The sequence below is a fragment of the Gymnoscopelus braueri genome, assembly GCF_963280865.1.
Source record: "Gymnoscopelus braueri genome assembly, chromosome: 5".
NCBI lineage: Eukaryota > Metazoa > Chordata > Actinopteri > Myctophiformes > Myctophidae > Gymnoscopelus > Gymnoscopelus braueri.
Window position 1 is genome coordinate 35,171,036 of NC_137606.1, and position 27,905 is coordinate 35,198,940.

The 27,905-nt window shown below is 42.0% G+C and overlaps 1 protein-coding gene across 2 annotated transcripts in view; it reads right to left on the minus strand.

Annotated features, from left to right (window-relative positions):
• Positions 1–27,905, minus strand: part of bcas3 (BCAS3 microtubule associated cell migration factor) — a 318,853-nt gene that overhangs the window by 274,619 nt on the left and 16,329 nt on the right. For both annotated transcript variants that reach the window (XM_080427841.1, XM_080427840.1), the window contains exons 6-9: positions 24,806–24,887; positions 19,630–19,702; positions 2,424–2,531; positions 2,232–2,308 (exon numbers count right to left, since the gene is read on the minus strand). In XM_080427841.1, the coding sequence (XP_080283967.1) occupies positions 2,232–2,308; positions 2,424–2,531; positions 19,630–19,702; positions 24,806–24,887 (340 nt within the window). The remainder of the gene's footprint in view (positions 1–2,231; positions 2,309–2,423; positions 2,532–19,629; positions 19,703–24,805; positions 24,888–27,905) is intronic.

Below are 27,905 nucleotides of genomic sequence, written 5' to 3' on the forward strand. Positions count from 1 at the left end.
GCTGGGTGAAGAATAGCCTTGGAGACGATGGCACAAGCTTACTTTTCCACTAGCAGATCCACAAGGATGTGCCGTTACGCAGAATTACACTTTTTTAAAATGCTATTCTAAAGCCATGGTCTTAAATGGTCATAAATAAATATTATCTGTGTTGTTTTTTTTTTTGAAGTGTGCAGTTTTCCAATTTCCATATGAAATCAAGTGTCAATCGTTTGCGAGAATATTCAGTCATATACCTAATCAACTGACATAGATGTAATACTGTGTGTGTGCGTGCGTGTATATTCATATTCATACACACACACACACACACACACACACACACACACACACACACACACACACACACACACACACACACACACACACACACACACACACACACACACACACACACACACACACACACACACACACACACACACACACACACACAGTCTCTGTTGGGTGGAAACCTCATATGTCCATGTTCCTTTTCAGGATTCAAATAAAGAGATAGCTTAAGTAGCAGATCTACAAGCTCAAAACGCAATTCGAGCCGCCCGGCCTTGTATATCTGCTACTTTTGATGCTTTTGTGTGACGCTGTTGATTGATCAAGTAGGCAGTAAGGCATTAATTTCTGAAAAAACACAAAAGTGTTTCTGCCCGACAGCGTCAATATATACAGTATACATATCCTATATTAAAATTGGCCCAAGGGAGGGCCATGTCACCATCACATCACGCTCATGTCACCATGACTCATATAAGGTGTTCCCAATGTAGCTACGCCCAAATATGGAGTGTGTTGTCTAATCTCAATGTGTTAGGGCATCAGGGGCAAACAAATCAGTCAGCTCCATATATGGGCACAAAAGGGGGCATGCCCATATATGGGCATATACTGATTACCTCCATATATAGGCATAAAAGGGACAAGGACTGACAGATACAGAGATCTCCATATATGGGCATAAAAGGGACATGGACTGACAGATACAAAGATCTCCATGTATGGGAATATCAGCATGCCCGAACCTCTAGTATATACACACACACACACATTAAAGATTTGAAAAAAACAGGCTGTGGAATCAAGATGAATAGAAATAGAAAATGGGGCGAGTGGGCGTTGGGGTGCTGCAGACCCACTTCAGAGTGGAGCCCCCTTGACTGTGAAGCAACAACATGGACGAGCCCAAAGCGATCGTAAAAAAAACCCCAACTAAAAACACACCACCATTCGTCCACTGTACTGTCCCCGGCCAACAATGACAATATGTCTCGTTCAAAAAAAACAGGCTACACACATCACAGGGCCCCTTTTGTTTACTGCTCCTTAACCGCCCCAAAAAGACCAAACGTCTTTAGAAGGAGGAAGCGCCGGCATTGAGAAACGATTAATAACTATTGAGCCTGTTTGGCTTCCTGTGGCCCAGACACCGATAGGGAAGCCCGGCAGACAACGAGAAGACACATTAAAACCCGTCCTAATGGCAGTTTACTTCAGCCAATGGCTTAAGTGGACAGCAATGGCCTTGTAATGTAGTCTGGCTGTTTCACGACCTCGCTGACGACACATGGCAGGTAGAGCCCGGAAGATCCCTGGTAAACAGGGTTTCAAACAGACGCTCTTCCATGATGTTTGGATGAATACAGCTTAAGAGAAGGGGCTGTATGACAAAGCCTGGATGGCTGGGTGTATTAACCAGTGCTCTGGTTTGTGTTTGTTGTTTGTTTGGACTAAGCGATGAAAGCGTGACAGAGACACTGGGCATGTTTGGCAGAGTTAGTCCTGATTGGGTTTAGGGGGGAAAAAAAGGATAGCAGTTACATGACAACTCTCCTCTGTGTGTGTGGGTGTGGGTGTGGGTGCGTGTGTGTGTGTGTGTGTGTGTGTGTGTGTGTGTGTGTGTGTTACTGACGCCACTGATTTGGTCATCTCCGCAGGGAACATAAGTGCAACAGTCTCTATACAAATTTGATTTACTGTAAAATACTTGGTGTACTGTAGCATTTCACTGAAATGATGTGGACCTCCGTCTGACCATTTTGATCTGCTTTTTAATAAATCAGCAGGAAAATGCACCTCTCCCCACGTCAATAGAGATGAATGCTCTTTGATTCCTACCGTCTATATCACATAATCTCTTATTTGTAGTGTTCCGCTCATCACCCTAAGTCTCATCAAACACACACATGCACGTCTCCTCATGTGCTGAAGTTCAAAACATTCACAGGGTGTCTTACTTGTAACAAAGAATTTCTTGGTGAAAGTGCAGCTGTCAAACGCTGCAATCTTCTCCTGTAGACTCACGACAAGGACGCTACAAAATGAAAGAATAAGCAGTAAAAGACGTTAAAATAAACATCCTGTAAACTCATTTTGGACAAAAAAAAATGTCATGACTTTTTTTCTGCTGTACTGTATGTAGAGCGTACTGTTTGTTGCAGTGCAGGTCATAGATGGGCGTCTTGAACTGAATGGATTTAACCATCTCTCCTGTCCGTAGAGAATAGAGGTCAGCACAACAGTATGGGGGGCTTGTCCTAAAAACAGACACACACACACACACATTTACCACTTAAGCCAGATAGAGTAATTAGTTTTACGACATTTCATGTTTTGACATTCTTTGAAAGTGTTTGTCTATGACATGCGCAAACAAAATATGGTCACCAGGCTGAAAGTGGTTAATCACCCAAAGTCTGTAGAATGCAATCCTGCAAAGACCTCTCTTATAAAAGATGGAAAAAAATGGATAATGGGTCACACACACACACACACACACACACACACACACACACACACACACACACACACACACACACACACACACACACACACACACACACACACACACACACACACACACACACACACACACACACACACACACACACACACACACAGTGTGGTGGCTGTGTGTGAACATTGTATCACACATTAAACATAGTTTCTGGGCATGGCGGCGGCCCCTGGAGGTTTAACACAGTATTTGTTTCCACCCTGTCTCTCTGCGGAGGCTCCACAATGAAAGCCAGTGGAGTGCGGGGTAAAAGGGGAAATGCTTTGTCATGTAACACACACATTTACTGGAGGCCTTTCTATCAACACACTCCATCCAACAGCAGGCAGTGGCTGCTGGCAAGAGGAAATTCAGACATAAATCCTCATCAAGAACCCCCCCCCCCCCCACCCCAGCTCAAGCCCTCAAACACACGCACACACATCACCCCTTACAAACTGTACGGCTGCCACTCTTTCTATCATTCCATCTTCTCTCTCTCTCTCTCCCTCTCTCCCTCCTTCACCCTATCGGCCTTGGCAAAGCCTGCGGGGTCGCGTTGGCCGAGGATACAAGGGGTGTAATGTGCTGTTAGTTTTGTTTCTTGAGCCACAGGACTGTGTGCTTTTCAGCAGCCTATTTACTGTGCTGGTACATATTCAGGGCAGTTACACGCCTCATCAGTCCCAGCATGTAAAAGTCTTTGGCGTAACGGGAGACTCTGGCCGGATCTCAGGCCGCTGAGATGAGGTCACGGCGTGTCTGCGGCACGCAGGTTAAGACAATAGAAAAAAGACAATCTGAATTGGGAGTATTTACCACTCAACCACATGAAACGTAGCATCCCTATTCTGGGCATGCCATAATAAGTGAACAATTGCAAAAATAGCAGATCTGTAAGCTTACAATGTGTCATGTTGCGACACGTTGTGCATTTGCTGTTTCGGCGAAGAGATTTTGTGTAGAGGGGGGGGAAATGGAGGGGACCAAGTATAGAGCCCTGAGGGACACCAGCCAATGAAATATAGGGTTTAAGTGGTTAAACCATACGGTGAGTAGTGAAATAGCCAATGTGCAAGCTCGTTGCAATAGCGTTCTTTTAAAAATGTCAAAAATGTTCAAAGTTTTCAATTCTTTTTTGCCTTTAATGACAAGCCCAGTTACATGATTAATGATACAATGATGTTGTATTGTAACAAAATGTCAGCCAGCCAGTGACGCCCTAGTGTCGATTCTATTGATCGCTGAAGGGTTATGAGTCCAGTCAGGAGTTGGGGCGGTGGGCGGTGGGGGGGTTATTGACGCCAAGATCAATGGGGAAATCCCCTTTCTCGCAGACTACAACCAGTGCCAGACAACCATTATGGACTAACAAGGTTAAGCAGTAGTCAGTTATTGCCAAGTCACCGGCCGAAATGTGGACATTATTCAAATGACCAGCTCATAACGGGGCAGACGTCCAGCCATTACACGAGTCGGATGACCTCAGTCATGTTGAATATTCCTGCTGACCGGCGCTGCACCCAGCGTCCGTCTGTCTTCCAAATCAGCACCATCGCTCCTTTTCTTCTTTATGGTGGAAAGATATCTGCTTCTCCCATCCAGGGAGCACTCTGACAGACACTCACGCTGGGTGAAATACCGCCGGCCCAAACAGTCGAGAAAATTACCCTTTTTCAAAATATGCACATATCAGAGTATCAGAGAGCAGCCAAGACATCTTAAACCGGCCGCAAATTGTCAGGAACATGGAAGCACTTAGGGGGGGTGGGGGGGCACTTGGCCATGTGCTACTCCACAGCCAGCGAAGGGTTTTAATTTGCCCTAATTCTTCCAATGAGCGAAGCTCTGAGTGGAGCCGATGATAGAGAAGCCAGTCTGTCTGCACTTCCTTTTCACCCCTTTATTCTCATCCTTCCTTTTCCTCCCCTCTGCTCTCCTCTCATTCGACATGGTCCTTGTGTGTCTGTGTTGGTGTTTGCCGTGCCATATATATATATATACTGAGCCTTTTCTCTTCCCTTGACAGCAAACGCCAAACAATATTAGCATCTGCAGACCGGTCCTGTTGGGCGCCAGGTTGTGTGTGCTGGCTCAGGAGGTGCCCGCAGAACACGGACTGGGCAAACACGCCAGGGGAAAGCCCTCGTGAGATGCAGACCTGGAGACAGGAGAAGTGTGCACCCTAACAGAAACATCATTATCTCCTTCTATACAGACTGGCCGAGTAGGAGTGTAGTGTTTGACTACTGAGGCCAGACAGAAGTCCTTAAGACTCCTTATAGTTGCATGAATAGTAAAAGACCATACCATGGAACTTCTGGCCCCTACCTAAAATAATCTGACTTCAACAGAATTCCATGAACAACTGCCTATAAACTCTCTAGGCACACTGTCCAAGTGTTAGCTATACTTTGATCCTGCTAAGGCCTGTGTGTGTGTGTGTGTGTGTGTGTGTGTGTGTGTGTGTGTGTGTGTAATCAGACGCTGGGTGGGGATTAGTGTGTGCGTGTAAGGAGCTTCAGCATTCACAGCAGACACCACAGACATGAGCACGGCTCCGCACACCCACTGACACAGCCAAGACTATCAGCCACCACCACTCTGCACATGCACACACACACACATTAGTTAAAATCATAGACTGGACTTTGACAGCCGACACATGATTCATTGTCTGTAACACAGAGATAAACAGACAGAACTAGAAACACCCTCACAAAGCCACATGAAATAAATGATGCAGCATCACACACGTTTGCAACACTGTCTGTCTCTGTGTGTGTGTGTGTGTGTGTGTGTGCGTGTGCGTGTGTGTGTGTGTGCAGACACTCATACTGTACGAAGGCTCTGGCTGTTGGAGAAAGTTTCCCAAGCCAGCGGCCGGACAGTCTGCTGTAGTAGCGGCGCCATGGGAGCCCTCAGATCTCAGACCAGCCAGAGAAATAAAACATTGTCCCAGCCATGTCTGTGTGTGTGTGTGTGTGACTGTAAGTGTGCGTGTCTGTATGTGTGCATATGCGTGACACTGCTTGCGTGTCAGCGTGAGTGCATTCCTCCCTTCAGTCCCTGTGAGCGCTAGCTGGAGAAGATAAAAGAGGTGCCACATTAAAAAGTTTTGAACAAGCCCGATTCAGTTTTCCATCATAGCGGGCTGGTCTTGACGGGAGGCGTCTCCAGAGGACCTCACACTACGACTGGCTGTGCTTCCCGTGCACAGCAGGGCACGGCACCCATTACCAGCCTGAGTACGGGAATTAAGATTAATACAAAAATTTCACTTGACGATAACTTGCTTTCAGGCGGCTGCATCATTGATTTCAGCATTATCAGAGTCCGATCAATCCAATTCTAAGCTCCATCAGAAGGAGAAGGCCTCTCCAATTGATTCAAGGGACAATGATAACCCGCTATTATAGAATCAAAATGGCACTGGGGTTCAATTGTTTTGCTTTCGCAGTATTTTAACAAATGACCCGCTTCTAATGGAGGCAGTGCGAGGTCAGCCGTAATAAGATTTCCTGAAGCCGGCGAGGCAGGGCGTAGGTTGAAAGCAAGGCTAAATCACAATTATCATTATGGATCATGGAGGGATGTCAGTCCTTGCACATGTTAAGGTGACGCCGCGCGCCATTCCCCAGCTCAGTAATAGGACCGTTACGATGGCCCTATTACATCAATGTGTCAATTACTATTACTCAAACTGACCCTTGGGTCTGAATGGATGCAAAAGGAAGGAGAGAGAGTAGGAGAAGAGGAGAGCGGGGCTCGGCTCGGTCACTTCCGTTGGTAGGACAAGATACTACAGAGGAAATTAAAGAGAAAATGGAGTACGTCCTGCCACTTACTGATCACATGAAACTATACTTTAACTCTGAGATTGTACAAATGTAACCAAAATGGATCCGTAAAGGCCCTTTTGTTTATTGTTGTAGACTCCAAGTTACAAATGGATAGGATTTACTAGGGATGCATGATAGTGAAATTTTGGCCGATAAACAATTACATGATCAAAATCGATTGATAACGATACTGATATTGCGTAACAATTTATACTAAGGTGATCGTAATAAGCATTAATTAACAGTCAGTTAATAAGGCACTTAAAAGGAGGTGTATTAACCATATTATATTTTATTTTATACTAGCAATGTAAACCCAATTATTGGTATACATAAGGTATTTATGCACTTATGCAGCGTGAGGTACTGACTGCTTAAGAACATAATAAACATAATAAAAGCCTCATGAGTGTCTTATAATTGTTAATAATAGCATTACAAACACATTTAATCAGTCCTTTATGTCACGTTCAACTTTTACTAAGCTGTTTTCTTGCTTTATTGTAACACATTGTTGATTATGCATTCATTAGCCTTTAACTATGCACTTGTTCTACCCGGTCAAAATTGGGAACAATGCCTTATGAAGGTTAATAAATACTTCATTATGAACTTATTAACAGTTATGTTTTGGCATCTACCTGTTCTAAAGTGGGAACACTACCTTGGAACACTACCCTGTGTTAATAAATCCTATATTATGCACTTATTAGTTAACTAATTGTACTTGTGCTTTCACTACTGAAGGGGATGAGCACACATTAGTTCAAACAACTTAAATGTCGTAGAGATGTAACAATTATCTTTAATAAAAAGAAAATCAAATTGCTTTTATTTGCTCTACAGGTGGACCGTTTTGAAAGCTTACCCCGGAAAAACACTGATTTAATATGCTGCCTTCAATCTTTACAAAAGGCTTTTTAGCTTCACATTCAAATATGAATGAATTTATATTACAAAATACAATATTGGGCGTACCAAGAAAAATCGATAAAAACAACCGAATAATAATGATATGAACTCGTTCCCCCAAAATTCGGCAAAAAAAATGCATTCTACAATGCTGCCACCAAAATGTGGAGTGACCTATACCAGGACAAATCTCGACTGCCTACCTAAACTCTAAACTAACCAAAAAGAATGCCTTTCGTCAAAATACAAGTGAACTTATTTTAACGCCTTGATAGTAGAATCCCTTGACCCCCGCCTCTACTTTCTCTGTAAATATACCATATGATTCTACTGAGTTGTAGTTTATCTGTATTATATGTTTGTATTAGCCTTTTATTAACCTTTGACTATACTACCTGTCCTGTTAATAAGCATGTTAAGTATTCAATCAATCAATCAATCAATATCAGTTCAAAACTGATATTGCATTTAACACATTCTCTGCTAGGTATTAATAAAAAATGTAATTGACAGAGATCTCCGTCAATGCCGGTCAACGGTTGGATTTGAAATGACAGAGATCTTCGTCCATGGCAGGGAATGTGTTAAGCAAATCAGCCAATAATGATATAATGAACCACATGGTGCATCCCTAGATGTGACTGTGTACACAGTGTTCTCCACCATTGATGCAGCGACCCTCCTAAGTATTGCAATATCATCACCTAACTGATATTTAATTCATTAACTAATATATATTCCCCTGCAAAATGCCCAGGAATATTACAGAAATGTTTAAAGGTAGGGTAAGTGATATTTTTTGGTTAAAACAAAAAGTATTTTGTTAAAAGGTTAAAATATTATATTCTGATAGTAATCATTGCTATAGAGTGTTTTTTCAGTAACAGATGTCTCCCTGTCTTTCCAGCTCTTTAATAAACAGAAAATACATTTTTCGGTAGGTGTCAAAATCTCAGCCAATCAGGAGAAAGTACCAATTTTTAAGCTTAATTTGTATAGTGTTCCAGTTCCAATTTTGCATGCTCATTTCTTAGTGTCATCACTTCCAATTTCACTTGTTTAATCTATATCCTGATTGAGTTCTCTGTCCTGGTTGGATAAAATTGGAAATGAAACTGAAACTGAAACGAAAATGCATTTTCTGTTTAATAAAGAGGTGGAGAGACAAGGAGACTCCTAATACTGAACAAACACTCTATAGCAATGAGTACTATCAGAATATAGAGCTATTTAACTATTATTTTAACCAACGCAAATCACTTACCCTACCTTTAAGTATATTAAACTTTTTGTGAATAGCGACTCTCCAGTTATTACTTTTGCAACCTTGTAATGTTCACCCTTTTACATGTTTGTATATCTTGAAACATGTAATGAAAAAACTAAATGAAAAAAAAAAGGTAGTAACCCACATGCACTGGAATGTCAACTAAGTGACGTCTCATTCAGTAACTATATTCCTCTATAAAACTCATGGGAATACAACAGTGTGGCGAACCAACCAACCAATGGCAAACCGATTCCATAGTAATTAATCGGATGGGGGACAAAAACACAGCTCTGGGGGAAAATAATTACAGGCTTGCCTCTATTATGATATGAATAACACATACAAGATGATGTTTCATGAGGCGAAAGAGGGAATCCTTGATCAAAGCAGAAGTGACCAAATTCATGTTGGTGAGGGCATGGCGACTATGACCTCAAATGGAAAGACTAATCGCGACAAATTAAAATCAGTTAAGATCTGACTCTGTTCAACTTTACAACAGTTCAAACACAGACTTTCCTCATGCTAAATTACTGAGCTAATTACAAGGTTCTTTGCTGTAAAGTAACCAGAGTGCGCACCTGTTAAATTCATCAGCCTTTAGTTTGGACGAGTGCTGCTGTAAAACACAGACTTGAGTATATGGGTCATTTTACCATTCGGCTCTGCCACTGTGCTGGACCGTACCAGATTTTAAAAACCAACCAACAACTTAATGTTTTATGTGACTTTTACAACCGGGTGAGAGTCTTAATTTTAGCAACACAGCCGTTTACAATGGTCATTAAGGCCCATTATGGAAAGCGCATGCCATATTATCATGCCATTATCATCAGTCTAGTCTGTCTGTGCACTTCCTCTCTGACGAACCCATCCTGACATCTGTTATTTTAGCTTTCACTATGCTGGCCTTGCACTTCTTTCACGGACAGTTTGCCTCCCTCCCCTTAACAAAGTCTGAACGCTTTTAATCCTGCACACATCCCTTTTTTACGAACAAGAACCGAACCGTTGGATGGAAACCACACAGCTTCATGTGGTTGGAGATGGAGAGGGAGATGGAGGCAGAGACGGAGCGCCAGGGAGGGAATTAAAAAAGCAGGCAAATAAATTCATTTACAAGAAGGGGAGACGTCATCACGTTTCCGACTGGTGCAAAGTTTTACAAGATCCCCGAATACGAATTACAATTACATGCTATGGAGAAGTAAAACAAATACAGGCTGGGCCTTGGAACTCCCAGCTGGCTTCGACCAAAGACGGGACGCCGGTGCCCAAACTGGGGATACCGCCTCGGACCGCCAACTGCAGCCAGCGATCAATGAGTGGCATTCATTGCAGTGTGTTTATTGGGTACCGCTGGCCTCTGATAAATGACGTTTCCACTCATGAAAGAGTGTCAGTGTAGAGTGGGTTACTGTTTTGAGATTAAGGATAATCTATTAATCTACAAGCATCAGTTTAGCTTGCTTTATGTATAGAACTGCTACTGCTAATGATGTACACACATGATTACATTATAGACCAACAAAACCTTTGAGGCATTTTTATCTATATCATAACGAAGTACATAAGTACACGTGTGTGTGTGTGTGTGTGTGTGTGTGTGTGTGTGTGTGTGTGTGTGTATATATATATATATACATACACATATATATATATACACACACACACACACACACACATACATACAGTATATACACACACTGTGTGTGTGTGTGTGTGTGTGTGTGTGTGTGTGTATATATATATATATATATATATATATATATATATATATATATATATATATATATATATATATATATATATATATATATATATATATATATATATATATATATATATATATATATATATATATATATATATATATATATATATATATATATATATATATATATATATATATATGGTGTATACATACTGTATATCATTTATATATAACCACATACTGTGTGTATATATGCAACTACTAAGGTGAGTGTTAACAACCAAAACATTGATTTGCTAATTTTTAAAGAACTTCTTTGCTCTCCAAAAACTCTCCTTCCTTCCTTCCTCCCTCCCTCCCTACCTTCTTTTTAATCTTCCATCCCTCTTTCTCGCCTCCTCTTCTCCAGCCCAACCTCTCCACACACACACACACACACAACAAACGCTGACCACATCAGAGGGTGCTGGGGGCCTGAAGGGGGCCACAGTGATTCTGGCACGCCGCGGGCATTAGCGGGAAAGTAATTAGGGTAAAAAGTTCAACCGCAGCTCCGTGTCTGCAGCACTGCCAGAAATACATTTCCTCTTCCATTCAGTACCATACCTTCCATAGCCAGCATATTGGAAACACATTGCCCCCCTGTGTGCGCGCGCACGTGTGTGTGTGTGTGTGTGTGTGTGTGTGTGTGTGTGTGTGTGTGTGTGTGTGTGTGTGTGTGTGTGTGGATTCTTTACTCATTCTTAAGTGTTTATGGCATCAAAACCTCATCCTACAGTACCTAAAAATGGCCAGTGCACAGTAGCAAAGACACACGCAAACACACACACACACAGTGTCATTCTGATATGTTTACTTAAACGCTGCATGAAGATGATATACAACAGTGGGGCACAATAGAAAACAACATGTCACAGGAAATGGGCAAAAAATAAGGGTGCAACATTGGACATCTTCCAGCTATGATTTATGCATAACCAGTGCATTCAACATTCTCCCTTTTCCTCCGACAGCAGCGAAGTGCATATTAATATTCATTACCTAAACCATAGCTCGCATTAAATCCAATTTTAGCCAGCACAGCCTCCTGTGCCAATGTTCTGTCTGAGTTAAGTGGAAGCACTTGACACAAGAAACATCTGGTCAAGCAAGCGTTCTCTCCTCAGCTTTGACATCTCCAAAGCACAATAGTGTGATATTTCACAATGACAATATCGTACCCCAGTCCAGAAACAAGGGGGAGCCAATGTTTAGATAAAGGATCTTTGTTAACAAAAAAGAAAGAAAGAAAAAAAAGCCAAGCATTGAATGTAGGGCTTGGAGGCAAGGAAAAGGGATTTCTTAAGTGAAGTGATGCTCCAAAGTTCAATAACACTTTGTTGTCAACTTCACCCTGAGGCAGGATACAGTGATACAGTGACACAGACACATCTATCAGATGGCTTCAAATATCAGGGCTATGCACGCTACTGTCAGGCACTGTGCGCTTGATCCTGTTCTATTGTTAAGACACAGAAATCAACATAATAAACTACATACCTGAGCCTATGGGTTAGAAATACACATAAAAATTATAATTGTAAAACACTTTTATTATGGATGTATATGCATTACACTTAATCATTATATAAATGTTTCCTATTACTTATAATCATTTCAAATTATCCATATCATTTGACAACTCAAACTGTCCCTATGGTGCATGTAGATAATTCAAAACACAGTCAAACATATCTCTCCTGTCATACCTGACTGTCATCTTCAAAAAGTATGGATGGAAAACTGCTTTGCGACTCTTCAAAAGACAGACTTAAAAGAGCAAGGGAGGTCTTCCTATCCGGGGTGACCTTGAGTTATATGGCCCCCTCTAGCCTGCACCAAAAGGAACCAGACCAGATCTAAGCAGCGACCTGCACCTGTGTATTCTCTCAGGGACCCGGGGGGAAAGAGGAATACACGGCAGGACGACTGTGTGCATCCCTCCGGTCCATTTTTCACTCGTATGCACCGTAATGGCTTCCTGGTTGGGAGAATGTTAGTAACCAGGAAGGGAGGGGGACAGTGCAGCTCACATCAAGCCTGGTATGGAATGTACACTTTTCTTTTTAGGGAACAACTTAACTACTTATTTAACTAGTTTCTGCTTAACTGGAGCTTTTTCTTTTCTTACCCAGATATCAGAGGAAAACTACACACGTACGAAAACTAGCGTGATCTTGATGAGGAAAGAAATTTACAAAATCTCCCAAGACAATGATATATGAATTGCTTTGACCATGAGGGCCCGCAGTATGGAATGGTAAGAGCTGTGGTAAAGGTCTGAAAAGTCATTACAAATCATTCAGCCTGTCGGACTGTGTTTATACGCACCACTTCCAGTACTACCGACTTTAATTTGACTTCCTATTTGAAGGGGGAAAACTGGCGAGGCAGAACACATTTTCGACAGACACAAAACAGACATGCAAGTCAAAATAAACGCTTCAGAATGAAGTCTGAAAACTGCCCTGCCTATGCAGTATGTATATATATGTGTGTGTGTGTGGGCGCCAAAAAAGGGGAAGTTTAAGACCAGATTACAGCCATTCCCATTTCCACAGACGTGAATGACAAAAGATTCCAGGAATGATTTCATCAAAACCCTTTTTTCAAAAGAGAACATGACATTCTTGCCCACAAATTGAAGACAAACCTCTTACTTTGAAGACCAGCAGGAAAAGATCATACTCCTGTCTACGCGTTGTCTTGCTGTGTGAGCCCCATGCTGGTTGCAAGCGGTGCGTGCAAGCATGCGTGCACATGCGTGCGAGCGCACACACACACACACACACACACACACACACACACACATACACACACTCTGTGAAAATGCACGAGGACACGTTTTTGAGTACAAAGAGTAAAAACATGTCTGAAGTCATCCAGATGTTTGTAACCCACAGAACCCCCAAGTGAGTCATTAATGCCAATTCAATCATTAGACGTAGCTTCCAGCTACGTCTAATGTCTAATGCCATATCTAGCCATATCTACCCTACTGTATGTCCCTGAGTCATGGGCTTCTCTCTGTGACTGTGTAGCTTGTAGAGCCTGGCCGATGCCAGACTTTTGGGTCCGATGCCAATCCCGATGTTGGCGAGTCCTAGACCAACGATTACCGATGTTTTGAACGATATTTCGCAAAAAAATCTAATCTGGAAATCAATTTAAAAATATTTTATTTTATTGAAGTTTCTGTTTAAGAACATTTAACTTATATAAAGAATTATATCAAGAATTTTAAGAGTGTGACAAAAAGACCAGGATCTATTTTACACACATAACTGCCGATACCAACGTTGTCAAAAAAGTCAAATAATGGCCGATATATCGGCCAGTCCGATATATCAGTCTATCAGGCTCTAGCTTGTAGTGTGCTGCTGGAATGGCTACAGGGATCATGGTGTTACAGGGGGAAAGAGTACCATGGCCTTGTGCTGGTTTAAAAGCGTCACTTCCCCTAATCCCCTTAATCTGGTGGCTCTTTTTATTCAAACACTCTGTGATTTCCATTTAATACACTATAAAAGGATGGGATACCTCAGGTCCGCACAGTTAACCTGTCGTGAGAATGCACCGAAAAGCGAAGGCTTAGCACCACAATAGGCTTTCGCAACTAAGCCGCTTCGAAAGTGTTGTATGGATTGAGAGGAATTTGTTGCTTGCGACACTGTAATTAATGACCAAGCATTAGGTGACAACGGAACTTAAAGCAGCTTTGGATAAAGACAATAAGGCACATGACATTATCTACATGTATGTTTTTGGATGGGTCTGCCTTTGTTCACTGTGGGTATTACTTTCTCCATTCTCTGGTCATTATGGGGCTGTAAAAAAAAAGCTAGATGTTCCATCACACAGTATGCTTGTATAATGGATGGAGGGCGAATCAATGATGATAATTAGTAGGCTACTGTGTGACAATCCTTTAAAGAGTGTGTTGACTTTTGAGGCTCCAACCATTTAATTGTCTCCACCAGGCGTGGCAGAGACTATGTTTTGCACCCTGTCTGTCCGTCCGTCCGTCCGTCCGTCCGTCCGTCCGTCCGTCCGTCCGTCCGTCCGTCCGTCCGTCCGTTCGTCCGTTCGTCCGTCTGCGAGCAGCTAATCTCCGGCACTATTGGCACAGATCGGCCTGTTATAGCGCCACCAGGAGGCCGACTTTTGTAAAACTTTGGTACAAAGTAGCTCTATAGTCATGTGATCAACACGGATCTGTCTGATTTTTCATATTCCATCCTGATTGGCTAAGATTGGCTTCCAAAGTTTGCAGGATTGGTCCGTTTTGAACAAAATGCCTCAAATCATGAACGCAGCATGGAATTTCCTAGAATTTTGCACGCACATTCCCACTAGGCCGAGGACGAAATGCCACCCTTTACACATTGCCCTGTTATAGCAACACCAGCAGGTAGATTTTTTTTAAACAATTTTTTGGAACAAAAAAACAAACAAAATGCCTCAACATAAAAGGCCTAGAAGGAAATGGCACCCTTTTCACATTGGCCTATTATAGTGCCACCAGGAGGCCACAATAACCTACCTGACCTGGCAGAGACCTCCGAGGAGCACTTTTTCTATTTTTTAATGAAATAATTACTTTACCACTATATGTATTGTAAAAAAATATATATCTATATAAATTAAATTAAATATATCATTATTCTCCAGTAGATACACTTCAAATTTCAGACAACATTTTCTTTTCAAAGAAAGGTTCTACATTCTACAAGCTAATTCAAGCAGCTTGGGAGGGGAAATGTTTCACTGTATTTGCACTGCAACTGTTAATAGTAATTTTTTAATTTTAAAGTAGAAACGTATAGAAAAAGCTGAATATTCTCTACATTTCTAATCATTTGAAAGATCTTAAAAGTGAAATGATTAAAATTGTAATAGGATTTATATGTTGAGGCATAACATGCAGACCTATTAAATAATGGTATTATATTCTATGACGTCAGACTTCTCAGAGTTATCTCAGAGATTGTAAAAATGAATGTCAGTAGTCACCACAGTAGTAATAAATAACTAATTGGGGGTGGTCACTTTCTAAAATAAAGTAGAGGTGAATCGGGGGTGACAGCCGCAAAACCGATTCCCAAAAATCAGACACAAGGCTACTGATAGACCGAGCCTTACAAGCTGGAGTATCTAAGGTCGTCATAGTGACCATGACATCAGCCCGAAGTCTCCATGTGTGTCGGCCGGAACCACCGCAATAACAAATCCAGTAGTAATCTCCACAGTGACAGAGGACTATATTGGTTCAAAGTAAAAATTTGAAAAAAAGGAAAAAGACAGGACCACATCCTCTCAGCATCTGGAGATGTTGTGAGGGGGGGGGGGACTGGAGGTTGGAAATGTCAGGGTCTCCACTGACAGTTCCCTGCCTTCAATCCAATAGACTGGCTCCCAAACCCCGGAGAACAAAAACATGCTTCTTCTTCAGCACTGAACTTTTACCCTAGAAGTGTGTGTGCTCTGAAACACCCACAGACACAGTCACATCGCCTCCGCCTTGCCCATATGATTTGCATTCATCTCACAAAGGGCAGCCTTAAAGCTCTGCAGAATTTTAATACCTGCGGACGTAATTAAAACGAAAGAAAATAATAACAACAGTGGGTACGGGTAGGAAACACAAATCCTTTCCAGATATGTGAGGAGACGCACCGGGGCTTGCAATGGCACCAGCATTCTTTGCTAATTCCCAAAGCCTACTGGCACTGGTGCAGAGCGTGAAAGAGATGCATGCATATGTAGCTTTGCTGTCAGGAAAATCACTGGATCCATACATTGTTTGGACTTAACGCATAATCCTTTCCATTGATAAAATTATGTTGAGTGTGCCTGGCTGGAAGTCCACAAGTACAGGGCTTCAGCGCACATGCTTTTTCCCCTTTCTGGTTTTCCTTTAATTTGCAAATCTTGTAATCTAAGCCTAGAGCTGACTGAACCAACTTCTAAACCAGCACGGCTGTAGCGGCCAAGACTCCAATCTGTTTTCCATTTAAGTGTCAGGACGGCATCCTTTTTGGTGGTTGACAAAAGCTGTTATTTCAAAATGATTATATGCTAAAAATTGTGTGAGGACCTTAGTAAGTTTATGAACCAGCCCAATGGAAAGTACTGCGCCGCACCCGGAGGCTTTTTTCCTCCCTGTGTTTGAATGTAGCGTTATTTACCAAACACTTGTGTAAGGGGGAAGGCCCAGGCTGTGCCATTCAGCCAGAGGTCAGAGGCTTTCTGCTTTTCAACACGGGGCATGTTTTCAGCATTAGCGCTGAGCACTGTGCCAAACCGTCAAGACCCTGCCTGTCTCCGTTTCATTGAGGACATAGCGAAAGCAGAGACAACGGCCACGCCACGGCGTCAGAGACAGCAGACCCTGGAAAACACACTGGAGGGGAAGGAAGGTGGTCTCCATCAAAGCCCAGCTGAAGACAGACTTCCTTATTTCATTTCCCGGGGAGGAAATATCAAGTTAAATTCCGTGCTGCTCTGGAAGAGGAGCAGAAGGAAAGGGAGCCGAGAAAGGAGGAGGAGGAGGTGGAAGAGGGAGAAGAAGGGAGGGCATGGGCTGGGTATGGAAGACAGACGCCTTTGGGATCCGTCTCTCTTTCTAGCAGGTCAGGAATGGTGTTCCCAGTCCAGGCTCTGTGTTTCCCAGGGGACCGTGCATCTGTTTAATGTCCCCTCTTAGCCCCAGCATCTGCCCCCTGCTCTCCCCCCTTTCACACCAGCGCCACTAAAGCCTAATTTATACTTCGGCAAACAGCCATGATGTCGCTCAATGAAAATAACAGATTTCCCCAAAATCTGTTTTTCAGTTGAGCTCCACAAAAAAATTATTTATTTTCAACTGAAAATCTTTGCAGGAAAAATGTGTGACAAAGTACAACTTAGCCTTAAAGCTCCATTGAGTCCATGTCACTGCCCACTGGCTCAGCTCCAGTTTGAGCGCGTGTGAAGGGTTCATACGCAGGTGAGGGCTGTTCTTTGATGCTTCTTGTTATGAGCAGAAAATTACAGGTCTTCACATGCACTTAATGTGTACCGCATAGTCACAAAGAGTATGTACCCCCCCCAGCTCTACTACTACTAAATGTCACGATTATTGGACATTCCATTAGCACATAAGGGGTATTTTAAAGAGATCCTACGTCTGAAACTACACGATGTAGGACCCACAGATATCCTCCTATCTCTCACCTGAAACTGTGCCATGTAATGCTGAATTCAAAACAGCAGTGTCAGCGATTTCTACCGCTGAGTTTTTCTGCTAAATGGGTGTGCATAAGATGTCTGAAACACCCACCTCTCCTTTATTTGAACGCCTAGTTCAAGCCTATTGCTGCCTTGACGTATACTGCAGCCTTAAAAAAGCTGAACTTCTCTCAACTTTGCCGCTCAACTTTTTTGCAGCTTCGGCCTCCTGACGCAGTGGGTCACTTCTTAACATAGGCAATGCATTGAACCTCACTGCTTTCTCAGAACACGGAATCGGAATGCTGCTGCTGGTGTGAGTTCAGATGTCCTCCTAGTCTCCTAGTCTCACCTGAAACTATGCCATGTAAGACCCACAAATGAACTCCTAGTCTCACCTGAAACAATGCCATGTAAGACCCAACTTGTTTGGCTGTTTTTCTACAGTACAGTACATCTAGTGACCTTGTTAATATACATCCTGATAAAGGAATGTATTCATCAAGGTGGAACAACACTGGTGGAACACTGGAACAGCAAATAAAAGATAATAAAGACAAAAAATATATATATATTTTTGTATTATTATTATTGTTATTATTCTTTAACTTTTTTATGGATTTAGGCATAATATATGCCCCCGCAAGTCAACACGTCAGAGAGTGTGCTTTCCCTGTTTGAATAATAACATCCTACAACTAGGCCTGACCTCGACTAAGTCGACTAGTCGACTGGTTAGTCGCGGGGGGTCCGAGTCGACTGCGTGTCTCTTAGTCGAATCTAGTCGATTTTTTTTTTTTTTAAATATATTTTTAAGGGCCAAAAATGTTTTTAATAGTTTTTTGGCCAAGTCTACACCTGCAACCACACGTAACTTCCACTTTATTCTTCTTATTCCTCGTCTTTGTATTGGTATTGTTTGTGTTGGAGCGCCTCAGTGCGGCTGCAGAGTTCATGTGCAACCTCTTCCAGAGAGAGATAGAGACACTAGAAACTCTGCTGGAGACACAAAACAAACTGTGTAGACTTGGCCCTTTGAAATAAAATGTATTTTGGCCCTAAAAAAAAATATATATAAAAAAAATAAGTTTATTTTTATTTTAATTTTTTTTATATTAGTCGACTGCCAGTCGACTATTGGCAATTAGTCGCCAATTAGATTCGACTAAACAAATCCTTAGTCGGGGACAGGCCTACCTACAACTAATGCTTAACCCTCTGGCTTTCTGCTTGTCAAGCACTAATCTCAGTGGTGACTATCCAGGTTAAATAAAGGTAAAACATAATAATAATACAGTATATAAAAAAGATAATGGATTTGAAGCAGAATAATGGGAGTTACGCATGCATAGCATTGCTCCATTGTCACCTGCCATATTGAGTAAGAAATCTGCTTTATTAACACACAGTCTGGATCAACCAATTAATAACTGACGAGAGGCCAGCAAAGAAATACAATGACCAGAGCTGATGTACTGTAACTGCTATTTAGTGAGTTGCAGGATATATCAAAACTAACCACAAAATAAAAAAAATGCATATGAAGTACATTACTTTGACTCCGTTACATAACATACATAATCAAACTTGGACCCTATAGTGCTAATGGACTCCATGACTCCAAGGAACAATACAAATGATGTCAATTTCCTTTAATGAGGGAATGCTGTTCTGCAGAAGCACTTTAGGTTCCACTTATAACCATCAGTAAAGAAGGGTAACTATCCGCTGCACATCACTTCCCCCGTCTCAGATATACTGTGAAGAAAGTCATCCACTGCTTACAATCAGCCCATGACAGAAACGCACTCTGAAGGGCCTGTTGTTGACGCAGAGACTGATGTAGGTTGCACTGTGCACTGTGTGTACTCACCCAGAGGACCCCGTGCTCTTGCACACCCCCAGGAGAGGCCTCTTGTCAGCGAAGCTGTCCGTCTTCAGAGGACCTGAGTGGGAAGAGGAGCAGGGGGGAGGGGGGAGATGAGAAACGGAACGATAGATCTGCACACAACAAAGAGGGGCATTCTTTTAAAAAGAGGCCAGCGCATGTGAGGCCTCTTGTGTCGCCAACCCACCCACTTCACTTTTAACAGGCAGCCCACTACCGCAGCAGGAAGCGTGTTGATTACATTACAACTACTGCCCTGTAATCAAATTATGGTCACGGAAAATTTTCAATGGATGGAGAAGATTTCTGGGGTTTTTTCCCCCCCTTCTCAAAATCGGGCCTTATTTTTCCTATCAACGCAGAAGGCACACATCCTCGCCGGCCACAATATAATGTCAAGTCCACATGAAGACTTTAGAGGATCAAATGAAATTAGGATGCCAGTGTGTGAGACTTACAGAGAGGAAACTGGAGAAGTTAAGGGGGAAAAAAGAATTGTTTGCTGCACGCAAACCCTCTTTCCCCCATGGAATGAAAAAAAAAGAGGAGTGAAATCATAAAGGATGACATAAAAGACAATAGAGCGAAGGCTAAATGAAATTAAGGAGAAGTAAATGGGGGAGAAATCCCTTCAGAGTTAAAAAGGGGTAGAGGATCTTTGGTTAGATCTTTGGGTTTCGGGTGAAATTACGGTATAGTAAAAGCCTAGAGTGCATTAATCAAAACGAGTTGAAACCATGTTGCATCAAGTCGACGGATCTCCTATTTTCCCTAATCTTCTCATTCTTGATGACGGGATGGAGGGGGGCTGTAGGAATGGGGGCTTACATTGAAGAAGATGTTAGCCTTCGGAGGCTTGTAATTTGAGGCTCGACAGTAATCAGCATGAGTTCCTGTGGTGTGGCGTGGGTGCAAATGTGCTGTCCCTCTACTGGCCCCGAGCATCACCCGACATGTTGCTTTCTTCTGTCTTCATAATTCTGTCATCGGACATCATTACCACGCACGATATTGAATCGTAATATAACTGTGATGGCTGCAACAGGAGACTTCGATTAAAATGACACGTTTAGGAAAATAAAGTTTTTCTGGGAAGGAGATGTGAGATCTGATGCCTGGTGAACTGCGGCATCGTGTGCATTGCTGCTGACATCCAAATGGACATAGTGCGCAGGGTTGGATATTACAGTGAAGATGTGTGGGGATATGTTAATGTCATTTATAGCAAGGCCAAGGACACTGAGGAGGACATGCTTGGCTGTCATATATTTTTTCCAGAGTCGTTTTCACAATTAGGCAACTTGCATCAAGGCGATGTGACGCCATCCGCCGTGTAGCGTTACTCCTTGCTGACATCCACTGAATGACCACGAGTGCACGAAAAGCTGACGCTCATTAGTTTAGAACCCCATGTCAATGCTTAGTTTGTTGTCAAACAAGGCATCTGGGTGATGCCCCATTTTCCGGAAGAGCTGAGGTTGTAAACTCCACAGAATATGGATAAACTGATTTACTCCCTTTTGGAAAACCACCACTTCCTCCTCTATTCTGGGAAGGAGCGACCCCGACTTATTATAATCAACACCTATTTTCAGGACTTTCCAAATCCGCCCACCCACTGGCTCCCATCGGAGACAATTGGCCTTTTAACTGCTCGCCACAGTGCAACACTGTTTGCGCCCTGGCAGATTGCAATCAGTGTCCTCTCCTCCACTAGTACAATTCATTTTTATTTTCTGCCGAGAGAATTGCTCCCCTCATGTGTCGAGGGGGTGGGGGGTATCTGCTGCTTCTTATTACTGTAGTTCGCTTTCATCCGTTTCCAGGGCCCCTCTCAATGCTGTCATTGTGTGTTGTTGAAATCTGCCAAAGAACCGGAACATGAACAGAGAACAAAAAGCTGATTTTCTCACCAAAAAATGCCACATGCCAGCAGGGTGTTTTTTTGTTGGTGGTGCATTTCACAGTACTGATTGATACCTGCAGTGACACCAAATTCAAACTTCATGCCTGGAGAGGAACTAATTAGCGGAACGAGGAAAATCCAATTGCATCGCTGCTTCAAGGATGTGAATGCTAGAGTTCGTATTAGATAAAACTATGTGTGTGAAAGACAGAGAGAGAGAGAGAGAGAGAGAGAGAGAGAGAAAGAGAGAGAGAGAGAAAGATACATGTGATGTAAAATTAAAGTGGATAAACAAATTAGGCATGTTGTGTACACAGTGAAATCTTGAATGTTCATTTAAATCTGAGAAATGAACCCTCAAGTATGAGCACGACACTATACAGTAAAATACTATACAGTGTAGTGAGCATATGAGGCACGTGGGTTTCCTACTTCAATTCCACAAAATATCATTTCAAAAAGGTTTTCCCATTTCATTGGGTTTCATTTTCTACGGGTAACATTTGCTCAGACTATGTGTTTTTCTGACTTTTTTTTCACATTTTATGTTTATCGTTTTTCTGATTTATCATGGGGGCAGCAAGCGACAGTGCTGTCCCCAATCTAGAACCCCACCAAGGTTTTTTTTTAAAAACAAATAAGCACATAGGAGGCACAATACAAGTTATATTATACAACATACAGTAGTAACAGAATTAGTCACTATGACGCTGACCATAATCATATATATATATATAAAGTAAATTATACGTACGGACAATGTATTTTTGTTGCCAGACCCAAGGGGTCGGCCTACATGAGGCTTTGTACCTGTTCCGTCCATACATGGGCATGCGCCCTTTTCCCTCAGGCCTCAGCCATAAAAGTCTGTCCCCCTTTCGTCCATACATGGGCATAGACACAGGCTGACACGTCATGTGAAGTCCGGCTTAGCTGTGACGTAGTGCTCTGATCTTATAAAGTACTTATTCTGGGTCTGGCAGAACCAGGTCTCCTGGTCTTGTTTTATAACGGCGTGGCTTCCCTGTGGCTCTGTGACGTCATGTGACCAGTCTATGACATCATGAAATACAGTACTATGACATCAGACATCCACAGGGAAGTCACGCTGTTATTAGACCCCATAATACAATTTCAGCCCAATCCGACTTTCAGTATAAAATTAAAGTATAACACATACAGTATGTGACAAATATTCAGGAATTTCCTCCCTTGGCCTATTGGCAGTGTGCACAAGAAATCTGGCACTGATAGGTCTACTGTTCTGTGAGTTTTGCCCCGGACGGACGGACGGACGGACGGGGAATTTTGCCGTTTCTAAATATATTAGCATGTTGTGATTATGAATTGTATGCGATATTAGAGTACCCATTGTTCCAAAAATACAAAAATGAGTTGAGGCATTTTATGTTAGGTTTATAGCATACCAAGCAAAAACTCATGCTAGAAAAGTAAAGATTTATCCAAAGAGGCCATAAATACTAGCCTGTCTACAAACCAGACTGTATCAAATATAACATACAGAGCCACCTCCCTGACAGAATATCCAGACTAAGTTTTCTAGTGTGATTTATCTCTCATCTTTGTCAGCTCAATTTTCAAGGAATTTTCATAAACTCTCAAGAAAACCAAATATGAAGAACCACAGGTGCGAATAATGTACTTAACATAATATGTTAAGTAAATATTATTCATTTAAACTCATAGATATCTCTAACATTTTAATGAAACTTGACAGGAGTCCACGGTGACCCGAGTAGGAGATCTCAGGTCTTAAGAGCTGAGCTGATGTCAGCTGAATCCCGGTGGGAACGCAGCTCGTTGCTAACATGGGGGCTCTGTCTGTGTGGCTAATTCCTCACTGCCCCCCCTCCTCTGTAAGCTCTGATTGAAAATGATTAGATAAAAACCTTGGCTATGTTTTTCACTGGGCTCTTTCTCTTCCTCGCCTAACCTTTAATAAATGCAATTACCCTTCCTAATACAATGGGACCAAGGAGCCAGTTATGATCATGGGGAGATAGAGGGAGGGAGGGATGGGCGGAGGTGGTGGTGGGCAGAGTGGAACGGGGGGATAAGGGGGTGCAGGGGGAGGATGGGAAAAGAGCTCACTGCAGACAGGGTCCGAATTAGCCAGCTCCGGATATGAGGGAGATGAACTGTGCGAGAGGCAGGAATTTAAAGATGAGACGTTGAAATGAAGAAGAGACACAAAACAACCAACGTGCACAAGTACCGCTGTGAAAAAGTTAAATGTGTCAGGTTTCAGTTCAGTGTCTGAATGAAAGCGAAGCAGAAAGAGATAGCAGATCGGAGGAAGGGAGAGTGAGTGTTTCAGTGGAGTCCTGGCAGAAGGAAGCCTCTTCACTTCAAGGCAGGCTGTGGCCAGCTGAGGCCTGGCCAACGCTAATGTTAAAAGACTGTCTTTAACATCAGGATGAGAGAGAGCGCGGTGGAAAAGACGGCCTTGTGACTACAGAGAAACATGGAGTATGAAGTCTTTCATTTCACTGTGATAGATCACCCCTCAGAAGAAAAAAATAAAAACACAAAGAAAAAAATAGAACTGCATTAGCAACTAGCCACACAAAACTTCATTTTATGTGCTGTCCTTGAATAGAGAACAAAAATGCGAGTTTTCTTTTTTTAACTCCAGGGCAAGAAGATTCATGATTCCGATAAAAAATAAAAAAAATAAAAAGACTAACGTCAGATGAAAAAGCTTGAAAGGCAAAATGTGCTCCAAAGTGCACAAATCCAACTATGCCACATTCATTTCCACCACTTTTGCAGATTCTAGGACGAATGTAGCAGGAAAACAGCCAAGGGAGCATTGTGTCCATGTGTGTGTGTTGCGCTGACACAAGGCAAACACAGCTAAGCTTTTCTCTACGCTCTGACATGACAGCGTCTTGGGATGGCCGTCTGGCCGTCTTCGCACAGCATGTCACACACAATACGCATCACAGGAAAAAAACACTCTCCAATGTGAGCCTGTAACATCTGCAAAAACAAGTAGGTTCCTTAAAAAGAGAATCAGTAACCTGCTCTGTCAAGGGGAGTATGCATAATTATGAGGGGTTTCAGTTGCAATGGGTTGTGAATCATCAATCAGATTTGGAAACATTAGATCCTATGTGGCTCAAATTCAATGTTAACAGATACAGCTGGCCGTGTGTGTGTGTGTGTGTGTGTGTGTGTGTGTGTGTGTGTGTGTGTGTGTGTGTGTGTGTGTGTGTGTGGTAGGATACTCACTGATATGCGGTGCAGGAAGTATGCGTGCAGCTCTGACTGGTCCGTGGCGCACAGAGAACAACTCCTGGGCCTCTCCAGCAAGCTAGTGGACAGAACCACAGTTAATGACCATTCACAAACTCGAAGACTCATTTAAGGTCCAGTTAAGCAAACCAGCTCTTAGGTTTAGGTGTGTAATGTACACAGCCGAACCGTAAACGTCTTGGTTCGGTCCACATGTGAACTGTGATTTAATGCCTTAAATGTTAACATGTCAGGTGAACATGGTGAGTGCAAAAGAATTTGAAAACCCTCCATCATCTTACAAGTTTCCAGTTTAGGAGCAATATGCTGAAGCTTCCCTGTTAATTATGACGATGATGGGAAAAGTGTTGACAAAAGAGTCACGTAATGATGTGTTCCATATCAAAATAGGAGCACAGCAGGCCATTTGAAGTGAAGCATTTACCCGTGGCTTCTCCACAGTCTATTGGCTAAGATAATAGGCTAGTAAGTGCACAAGGTACTTTCATTCCCACAGGGACATATGTGAGAAAGCATTCATGTTTTTGGGCGAATTGGTCTACATTCTCAGTTGTTTGCCAAAAACATGAATGCTGCCTCATATATTGTTTCCAGTCTTGCAGGTGGCGGCTGCCTTTAATGATCAATGAAAGGGGAAAAAAGTACCTTGGGCACAAAGTACTTTAGTGACCTAGGCTACAGTATAACTAAAATGTAATAATACAAGTAAGACGCGCGAACGCTGGAAGCGAACGCAGCTCGAAAATATTGTGTATTTACGGACTTGTAATCCGTGTTATTTCACCGTGATGGGGAGAGAACATTGACATCGTGTGTGTGTGTGTGTGTGTGTGTGTGTGTGTGTGTGTGTGTTTTGCAGGCTGTTGTGCATTTTAATCAGAGCATTGTCTATTCCTGCACTCTGGCGCACTCTGGTGGCTGCTTACAGGCAGTGCACGCACACAGAGACACAGAGACACAGACACACACACAACCCGAGCACGGTTTCATAGTAAGCTGCTTCCACGTTCGCAATAATTGTATGAATGCAATAATTAATTTGAACAAATTCTATTATAACTATTATTTGGATAAATAAAAACATAATTTTAGGAAAAAGTGATCAGCCTGGTTTGTTGAACACTGTAGCCAGGAAGGCAGCCTCTTGGTGCAGAATCAGAACTGCACATACATTTTCATATTACATTTCATATTATTTTGGTATTTGATCATTAGTTATGCTCCTTTTGCTGTTCCTTATGTTTTCAATATGGGGCAACATAGGCTGTTTCTTATTTTACAAAATAAAGAATGTGGGAAATAATTTTATAATTGGTTTCTCTGCTGTACCAAATTGTGTCTAACTGTGACCTAAAACCATAATAAGTTCCGAACCATGAACTTTGTGAACAACAAATAAAGTGCACAGTAGAATTCTCAGTGTTAATTAAAATCTGAGTGTGTAAACATTTACCCAAATGAGTTAAATGACATTTGGGTTTTGCTGCGTGTCAAGCAATGTGTCTCTATCCACATACAACTAAATGAAAGAAAATTAAAATAGATGTGCAAGCAACTTCAACTAAGATAAAAGGTGACAGGAAACTCGGATCGTGAAACTAGAACTTTTTTTTTTCTTTTTTTTTTAAAATTGTAATTCATAAAAAAAAGAAACTCAGATGACAGTGTGTATGGAACACAGTGGCGTAAGTGCTTGCCTTTTCTTAACTCATTGAGTGCCATTAACGTGTTTCACGTGTTTTAGCGCTATGGTGCAACGTGCCATTAGCGTGTTTCACATGTTTTTGAAAAAAAGATAGAAAAAAATAGATAGAAAAAAAAATCGTAATGGCCAGAAATAGATAATAATTTGGGCACTCAATGAGTTAAACATATGTAAATATTATAGGAAGTGACAAGCGCTGCAATGTACATTTCGTGTGGGGAAGTGATGTCTGACTTCAGTGCGTATACCGGGAGGCCATTCTAAAGCCAAGTTTAAATGTAAGCCAGATTAATTATATCTGGAAACATACTGGATACAAGATGCATGTTAAAACCACGTTCAACCTGCCATCCGTATTTTGGGCATAGTTGTTGGCAAATAACAATTATAATCATAATAATGTCAACAATATAATAATGATAATAATAATAATAAATCAATAATCTTTAAAAATTGCAGATCTACAAGCTTACAACGCATCACAATGTAGTGGATCTGCTATTTTCGCTTAATGGTTAATACCAGGTGTAAACAAGGCCAAAAAGACAGCACAGAGGAGTGACATCTTCTCCCCCTCTATGCAGCAGGGACAGAGATCACACAAACCGATTGTAAACCTCAAGTTCAAACCACCAGACATCATGCAGCTTCCAAGCCACATCAGCTCCACAAACTGCAGACAGACAATGCACCCACAGTATCAAAACCACATTCATTTGGTCTGACGGGCTTGCAAGTAAAGTGTGAAACTGCCATGGACGATATTATCCCAGGGAGGCGTCAGCAGAATGATAAAAGCCTGGACGGAAGATAAAAAAAAGAGGTTTTATTGTTTGTGAATGAAATGGAACGTTGTCTGGTAAAGGTGGCGGCATTATGGGGGTTTTCAGACAATACTCTGTGAGCCAATACTTTTGAAAGCAACATTAAAAAAGCGGGGTTGTCTTGAGGGCAGATTATCTCACAGAAAGCCAACTGTATGAGGCGTGTGAACAAATCCATAAAAACTGAGACAGGGGACAACAAGCAACACACTGTGTTTGTGACTACTGAGTTCATGAGACATTCTGGTGCAACATTTAGCTGCAAGGGACTCGTGCATCTTAAAATCTACAATAATAATATCAATACAATAGTTGACCAATAGCCAGTTAGTCAACTATTGAGAATTTTTATTTTTATTATTATATTATTATTTAGAAATCTTTTAGTTTGTAATTATATTTCAGATGGGTCTGACAGTTTTTCTTAACACCTTAGATTAAGGTAACTATCAACTACATAAAATATATGTCCACAGTATTATATTTATTGCCAGAAGATCTTCGGCAAAGAATGTCGCGTGACACACGAGTGTGATCCATGCCTGCT